Below are 8,639 nucleotides of genomic sequence, written 5' to 3' on the forward strand. Positions count from 1 at the left end.
GTTGCTTTGTGAATTTCAATTTGCTAATATCCACAAAATTGAAGATAATAAAAAGATGTTATTTTAATTAGAAAAGATAGGAGCGAAAATAAACAAGAGACAGAAAAATAGAATTTTTTGGGTTTTGTAAATTTATTGCCTTAAATTTAAAATTGTCTATCAAGTGGAGGGTATTATAGGTATTTTACTATGCTAAGGGAGGTAAGTATAATTTTTTAAACTTGAGGGGAGCCGAGTGAAATTGTTAGAAATCTCAAGGGAGGTTTCTGAAATTATCCCTAATTTTATTTAGCATAGTTAAATGAGGAGAGAGGGAGACAGCAAGGAGAGATGACTCAGTCAATAAAGAAAGGCATTAATGAAGAAGTATCTCAAGAGCATGCCACCTCTCCATCAGTACTACTAACTATTCTCTTTTGTTTGTTTTCTGATTTTCTTACTCTTTTTGGTTTCTGTTGCTGGCGCTGCTGCTGCCTTCCTTGAACATTTCTTTAATTTTCCCAGTCCACGCCCCCCTCCTCAAACCTTTCATCTATCCCCTCCCTCCTTTTGTGTGCACCTTTCTCCCCTGATTTCTCTTCAATTAACATTCCTCTCCTTTTGAAATTTCCCAACACAAATTACTTAGCAGCAAACTTCTCCTTTTCCTTTTTCCTTGAAAATTTTTTTTTTTCCAGGATTGAAGAGAACTTAAGTTGGAAGAAGAGATGTTCGAATGGTTACAAGCTGCAATAGTGGCAGCATGTATAGTAGCTTTTGTGTTGATAATTGTGATCATCAAGAGATGTTTCTGTTCCAATAGAAAGCGTAGAGAAATTCTTGGCGGAAATGAAGAAACAGTGCCTCAGAGGTTGGAATCAGGAACAGCAAAACTTCACCATGTGAGTCTTCATCATCTTGATCGAGATGGAAGCAAGAGAACAAATTATTATGTTTTCCGACGTGGGCTATCTACAAGACCTTTTTTCAACTGGGCTGATCATCCTTCTCTTGTCACCGATGCTGTTGAAAATGGATGGTCAAGATTTGCTTTTACAACCTTTACACCATCTCCCTCAGCTCGATCAACAAGATCCCTGTTAGGTCCGTGTGCAACTGGGGATCACGACAGACAAATGGAGGTGGAAATCAGTTGGGAAGTTTGCCAAGGATCAGCTGATTTTCTGCAGAAAATTAGACTTCATTCTGGATTAAAGAAAATACCAAATACGGCCATCAATTCTTCAATGGTGGCTAAATCTGCGATCAGAACAGCTTTGCCTTTGCCTGGTCCACCATTAGGAAATTCAGCTTTTCCACAGGAAGCCTATTTTGAAATCATAATTTTACCTTTTGGTGAAGATCAAAATGACGTGGTTGGCAAGGCAAAAGGAGGTAGATTAGACGGGGACAAAATAAAACTCATTCAAGAGGATTTCAACGCAAAAGTCAGTCCTGAGACTTTAATTAATTTTCCAAGTGGCCATGGTAACGGCAATAGCAAGCTAGAGGAAATGAAACTTGCTGGAAAACAGGATGGAAAAACTGGAGCTGCTGTGCTGTCGATTGGGCTTGCAGGAGGCGGCCCTCTTCCGCTTAAGCTTCCGGGAAGCTATCCAGGATCGATTGGATTCAATTCTAATGGTTCCATTTTTCTTGATGGTAAGTTTCTCATTTGCTGTCTCGTGCAATCTACACAAATTACAATGTCAGACACTGTTCTGCGGTCAAACTTTCGCTGTTCCATGTAAAAGGTGGGGATATGGCATTAAAAAAAGGAACAACAACCTAATCAGCGCCGTTCTTTTTCGAACTGCACCAGCAAATAGGCATTCGAGTACATGGAGAACAGTTAAATAGCACCATTTGCTTACACAACCAAATGTGCCACTATCTTCTGAAAAAATCTATATTCTGCATTGTCTGCACATCACTAGTTTCAGGATAGTCATGAAATCGGTTGTCATTATATACCGTCGCAGATAAATGCGCCATATTGCTTAACCACCCAATTAAAAGATGCTCCACTTCGATTTTATAGAGATAGCCTAAGGCAGAAAAAATTATGTTCAGAATATAGGTGTCAGAAAAGAGAATATAATCGACTTAAACATTAGAGAAGGGAACGAGGTCCACTCCTCAAGCTTAGGTGATAAAAGAAAATATTGGTTACTAGTTGCAAATATTCGATTTGAAGACGGTCGGTTCTTATTTGTAGTTATAGACGTTCTTAAGAAACTGACTAGGTTAGGACGAGAAATTGACCCTTGCTTATGCGCAATACCATTAATTCATAGTCTTTTGTTTTATGTATCCAGGTGTCAAACTTGTGTTCGAGTCTGAAAGGGAAGAATGGGGAAGAGCAGACACAGTGATTGGTTGTGGATACAATCCTAGCCAGAAAAAGGTTTTCTTCACGGTGGATTCTCAGCTTGTGCATGAAATTCACTGTAAATCCGAAGAATTTGGAACTCCACTCTACCCAACATTGGCAGCAAATAGTGACATTACAGTTCTTGTTAATCTTGGACAATGTGCCTTCAAATATTCACAAGCAAATCTTCAAAGAACTCCGAATCCTTGCTTCATTGGCCCTCTTGCAAATTCTCCGGTATTGGGGTATGAGGACAGCAGAGAGCTCTTTTCAATGGGGAGAATAGATGCTCAGTGGTTAAACAGAAGTACGACAAGAAGCACCAGCACCCCTGGCAACAATATGAACAGAGGAGTAGAATTTGATGAAGAATCTGAAGGTGATTTATTTGAAATCGTCTTAGATAGTTATGGAAAATCACCAATCACGAACACATCGTAGCGGCACACCCATGATTTTCGTCAGCCTTTCTTTGCCTGTTTCTCTTGTAAGCATGGCATTGTTGAAGTTGGAACAAGGCAGCCCTGCAGTGTGAAGTTGCTTGCTGAATCCCTGATCTTATTAGAAGCCCAGCGACACTTACAAACTGCGCCTTGCAGAAACCAGGGAGAAATTTTTGGCTCAATACTCCTTGGAAACTGAGATTTTGACTAGTTGTGAAGATGTTTTGTAAATAACAGAGTTGGTTAGATTGTAAAAGTTTCTTGCTTTGGGTACATATTTTGGAAGAATCAAACTTAAAAGAGATTTGACAAAATGCATTTCGTTCGTATAGGGGGTGGAGAGCTTGCTTTCATTCTGCCCGTTGATTGACTTTCAAGAAGCCAGAGTATTTAATCTGGGATATTATTAGAACTGTTTACATCCCTCAACTGTACTGTAGATACTTCTGGGCTTTTAGCACCATATCTGCTGAATTCAGTGAATCAATTTCTACTATTTAGATGCATGAACCTTAGCGATTCATGGACAGGGTATCAAATGGTTGACCAATATAATATACATCCCTTCCCTTCAAATTGTAATCTATGTATGGCTGTTATCACTTCAAAAACAACCCAAGATAAAAACAACTTTTTGTTTTGTTTAGGGCTGAAACTAGTACAACGATTCATATTATAAGCAACTAAATAAAAATAAGTATTCTGCAGCTGACCAAAAAAATATGAGTAGTATTCTACAGATGACATACAACCAAATTTTTATCTTGATTCTACGCGTGGTGTCGGTTAGATTGAATCTGGCAGACTCCGAATTTGATTCGTAATTAAGGCACCGGCAACAGGGCATCGACTGCGTCATGGAATGGAGGTCATGCTGGTATAGGAAGAAAGAGAATCTTGACCTTTCTAGTCAATTATTGGTTCAAGAAATTTAGAAATTATACAATAACACAAAAGTATGTTTTATTCACTTTGGCCTCTCTGAAGTGGCCAAACATTTTAATTAAAGCCACCAAAAGAGAAATGCTTGAATTTTGGCCTTCCGAAAGCGAAAATTTGTTGAACTTTTTGCATTTTTTTTTTAGTGTTTTAATTACTAGTATGTTTGTCGCATGACTTCATAGAAGCCCTTGGTTGAAGTGATTATGATATGTTGAAGACATTGGAGGAATGAATTTATGAAGACTCTTATTCCCACTGTCTTGCATAGATTGGTCAAACAAACAAACGAACAAACAAAAAAGAGAAAAGTGCAAAATAAAGTGATTTCTAGTTGAAAACTTTTGCCTCTTAATATAAATATACAGTAGTAGAATTCGAAGTCCAAAAACAGCCCTGGAATTTTTCTCAAGTAATCATTAAGTCCTCTCTAGGGGGCATCGCAAAGGAATCTGGAACTAAAGTTGCAAAGTGGAACAAGTTTCTTATTTGGGGAGCCAATGCAAACTCTTTCACTTTTGGGGATTCAATTGAACTGTTTGGCTATTTTCGAAGGCAAAAACTGAAATAAACGAGTTCTGCTCGAGCCCAAGCCCATCAAAGTAGCAAACAATTCGCATGTCAAATCGTGGCCTGGGCTCCTTATCTGGTCCAAAGACATGGTGAATAAGCTTTCATGCCCTGGGCTACCCGTTACTGCGATCCGTATCCTCTAGTCTGGATTAGGCTTTGGTGCCGAAGTTATGTTCTTTCATTTTCATTAACCCATTTGTCAAAATCACAGGAATAATCTGCCAAATTAAATGATGAATGTTTCAAAGTCCTAAACCCTTGCATGCATCGCAATGACAAATGTTACGACACATGCAATGTCCAAGTTTGGATTACATTACGCTCTACCAAACCTCTTGCATTTTAGATTACAGCCAAAACACTTGCTCCAGAGACTGAGATCCTATTTAATAACCCAATTCAACATTTAAATTTAATGAATTCAAATCTTAACATATTCAGATAGTTAGATAACCAAAAATTGAACATCTAAATTAATTAATTAGCACTTAATTTCTTGGGTAAAACTTGCTCCAAAAATTAAGTGATAAGTTATTCACTTTATCACTAAATGTGATATGCACTCAAATGTAATAGATTAATACTTAATAATTCATAATTTAATGGATTCAAATTTCAAATTTCAGTTTTATCAAATGCATCATAAGACGTAATAAAAGCCAAAGCTTATCACTTTATTTATTTTTTTAAAGTGAGAGGTGTTCAACTTAAGATTTCTTATTTGTAATCTCTCTCACTTTATCATCCAATCAAATTTTTTCCTTTTTTCTTAAAATTGTTTTCTGACAGGAGAAGAGAAGAGTGAGATTCAAAAAACGAGAAGGCACAGGGGATTAGAATTTAGAACTCTTATGTTCTGAGGCTGAATATTAACTACTAAACCAAGGCCACGAGTTGCTTGTTCCCAATCACATTGCTTGCTCCCAATCACCCTGAATATTAACTACTAAACCAAGGCCTTCAAACCCAAAAAATAAAAAATTGCTTGTTGCCAATCACAATCCTTGCTGGATTAGGAACAGAGGCTCCAATCTTGCAAAACCAACTTGCCAAATGGAACGGATTTATGAAATGATCCCTTGAAAAAGATCTCATTTCTCATCATGAGGAATTTTTTTTTTTTTTCTTCTAAATTGCTTCTGTAATCAATTAGAATTCGTTTGAACCATTCATCTCTTTTCTTGATTTAATTGGTAAATCTCAAAACCTTAAAATTATTTGTAAACTTTTTGACTGAGTTATAATCTAAAAGAAAATTTTTGGGAGAAGGAGATCAATGAATGATTCCTATGTACTTAAATTTTTTTTTTTCATTGTTAGCTAATTTTTCCATCAGACTTGTACAAGTCGTTTTTTTTCCCAAAGGACTTGAACAAGTCTTAATCAGAACAAAAGACATCTTTAAAAAATAAAAAAGATAGGAGAAGGGATATTTGTTGTACGACGATTCAATCCGGAGTATAATATAAGAAGTGTGTGTAAGGAGTTAGGAACATTTTCTAGTGGGATCCGAACTCTCGGATGATCCGTAGGAACATTTTTCTAGATTTTATAAATCAGTTTGTCTGTCTAACGGCTGTGTTATATTTTTAAAAATATAAAATAAATTAAATAAATTAAAATAAATATAAGCGAGAGAGTAAGTAAAAATTAAATTAAAAAAATATATAAATATTAACAAAAATAATTATTATTAACATATATATATATACACACGCATGATAGGTTATATAAATATCAGGTGTATTAATGCGTTAGAAAAAATCCTTTATAAATTAACCCGTCAAGGTTAAAACAACGTATATTCAACGCGCACGTCTTCGTACGTGTTATCTGACGATGATGTAGCTCACATTGCATGCGCAACAAAGCGACAAAGAGCGCCAATTCCACTTCGTTTGTTGCGCCAGAAAAATAAAATGTGGAGGCTATTCAGTAACAGTTATTAGAGTCCTGACTCCGGACCATTTCTACAGGCTATTAAACGGCGTTGCCAGCTCCCTGTTGTTTGTCAGTGTCAGAACCACAGAGAAAATTCAAGTCAAGTTCATTTCATTTCACATCATAACCTGTTAAAGTTCAACTCTTTTTTTTTAAAGTTCAAGTTAAAGTTCAACTCGGCAAGAACAATTGTCGACCCTTCTCCAGCAGGACTACTGTCTTTGTTCCTCTCACCATGGCTTCGGTGGACGCTGCCAAACTTCATGCGCTATTTCTCCCATACTTCGCACCAAGCCATATGATTCCTCTGGTTAATGTTGCCAGGCTCTTTGCCGCCCAGGGCGTTAAGGTTACAATCCTCACCAGCAAGTACAACGCGGTCTTGTTTCAATCCTCCATCGATCATGCCACTGGATTAGGCCACGACATCTCCGTCCACAACTTGAAATTTCCATCGGCTGAATTGGGAATACCTGAAGGAATTGAGAACTTCAGCGCGGCCACCACAACGGAAATTTTGTGGAAAGTATACATGGGCGTGATGCAGCTCCAGACTGCAATGGAAGAATTTATTGAAGAACTGAGTCCTCACTGTATTATCTCGGACATGTTCTATCCTTGGACAGTTGATTTAGCCGAGAAGCTGAAGATACCGAGAATCTTGTTCTATCCGAACAACTTCATCTCTCACTGTTTGCCCCACAGCTTGCGGGAGTATGAGCCTCATAAGTCTGTTAAGTCAGATTCTGAGAGGTTCTTGATCCCTGGTTTACCAGACAGGATCGAGATGAAAAGGTCTCAACTGGAGGATCACATGAAGACCGAAACTCCGCTTGCTGAGTTGTCAAGGAAAGTAAGAGCATCAGCGCTGAGGAGCTTTGGCTTGGCTTTTGACACCGTTTACGAGTTTGAACCTCAATATGCTGATTACTTCGGAAAGGTGAAGGGGACAAAATATTGGACCATTGGCCCTCTTTTCTACTTCTCCTACAAGGAGAAAACTGATAATTCTGCTGATGGGAAGGGCGGTTGCTTAAACTGGCTCGATACTCAGGCCCCCAACCGAGTCCTGTACGTTTCATTCGGAAGTATAGCGAAATTCGGCGACGCACAACTGCATGAAATTGCAATTGCTCTTGAGGCTTTGAACCAACCGTTTATTTGGGTCGTCAGGAAGAGGGAAAGTAACCCCGATGGTCAACAAGAAAGCTGGCTACCAGATGGTTTTGAAGAAAGAATAACCAAAGGAAACAAAGGTTTGATCATCAGGGGTTGGGCGCCTCAGTTAAAGATCTTAAACCATCCAGCAATTGGAGGGTTTATGACTCATTGCGGTTGGAACTCAACGATGGAAGCTATGACTGCTGGAGTGCCATTGATTTCGTGGCCATTGTTTGCTGAGCAGTTTTACAACGAGAAACTTCTTCTCGAGGTTCTAAAAGTAGGAGTCAGTGTTGGGGCAGATCATTATCACGCAAGTCCGATCATAGAGGATCCTTTGGTGGAATCGGAACATATACAGGCAGCAATAAACCGATTGATGAGCAGCTCTGAAGAAAGTCAGGAGATCAGAGACAGGGCAAAGGAGATGGCAGCGTTGGCAAAGAGGGCTGTGGAAGAAGGTGGATCATCCTATCAAAATCTGCTTGATTTGATTGATGCATTAAAATCATGTGCTTTTAGTGTCAATAGTTAGTTATCATCAATACTACTGGCTATGATCTTCGAATAAAAATTTTTGACGTGGCTGAATACACAAGTACTCTTGTTGGCCAGTTCGCTATTGATGTCAACAGTTAGTTATCCATACTGCTACTATGATCTTCCCACGAAAATTTTGTAATTTGGCAGAATGCATGCATAATCAAGTTGGTCAGTTCGCTACTGATCTTCAAATTCGATGTCAACTGTTAGTTATCCGTTGCTACTACTGTGATCCTCAAATGAAATTTTGTAAACTGGAAAATGTGGGCAGAATACTTGTATATTCAAGTGGGAAAATGGGGCAGAAAGAATGCATACATATTCAAGTGGGTCGGTTCACTGTTGATCTGCAGATTTGATGTCAACTGCAGTGAAGTCATCTCTGGTAACTTGAATCACCATAAACTTGAATGACAGAAGCTAGAACGCGCAAAAAACAAGAAACTCCGAGGCCCGTCAGGAAACAGTTGATACCATACTATCTCTGGCAAACAAACAACTGAACAAGAAGCCGATTCCGCACTCAAATTTCAGAATAAGAAGAAATTAATTTAAGCACGCAGCTAATCGGTGGTGTTTGTTCTGAAAAGCTGAGAACGTTGTACTCAATTACTGTTGCTTACTGTTTGGTGAAAGTGTCTTCGTCACCTGGAGAGTCTTACTTATAGGAGCACTACTGGTTCTGT

The 8,639-nt window shown here is 38.3% G+C and overlaps 2 protein-coding genes across 2 annotated transcripts; both read left to right on the plus strand.

Moving 5' to 3' along the window:
• Nucleotides 1–438: 438 nt before the first annotated feature.
• LOC113713774 (uncharacterized) lies at nt 439–3,110 on the plus strand. Its single transcript, XM_027237563.2, has 2 exons — nt 439–1,641; nt 2,298–3,110. Exons 1-2 carry the CDS (start codon nt 708–710, stop codon nt 2,792–2,794), a joined length of 1,431 nt encoding a protein of 476 aa, XP_027093364.1. The 5' UTR covers nt 439–707; the 3' UTR covers nt 2,795–3,110.
• Nucleotides 3,111–6,244: 3,134 nt separating this feature from the next.
• Nucleotides 6,245–8,156, plus strand: LOC113714366 (nuatigenin 3-beta-glucosyltransferase-like). The gene has a single exon (XM_027238175.2). The coding sequence runs from the start codon at nt 6,485–6,487 to the stop codon at nt 7,943–7,945; it is 1,461 nt and encodes a 486-aa protein (XP_027093976.1). The 5' UTR covers nt 6,245–6,484; the 3' UTR covers nt 7,946–8,156.
• Nucleotides 8,157–8,639: the final 483 nt, after the last annotated feature.

Source organism: Coffea arabica, chromosome 10c (genome assembly GCF_036785885.1).
Source record: "Coffea arabica cultivar ET-39 chromosome 10c, Coffea Arabica ET-39 HiFi, whole genome shotgun sequence".
In the NCBI taxonomy this organism is placed as follows: Eukaryota; Viridiplantae; Streptophyta; class Magnoliopsida; order Gentianales; family Rubiaceae; genus Coffea; species Coffea arabica.

Excerpts from the sequence above, each read along its gene's own strand:
- LOC113713774 (XM_027237563.2), top strand. The coding sequence starts at position 708 with ATGTTCGAATGGTTACAAGCTGCAATAGTGGCAGCATGTATAGTAGCT. Across the intron at positions 1,642-2,297 it reads TGGTTCCATTTTTCTTGATG|GTGTCAAACTTGTGTTCGAG; the intron begins GTAAGTTTCTCA and ends TTATGTATCCAG.
- LOC113714366 (XM_027238175.2), top strand. The coding sequence starts at position 6,485 with ATGGCTTCGGTGGACGCTGCCAAACTTCATGCGCTATTTCTCCCATAC.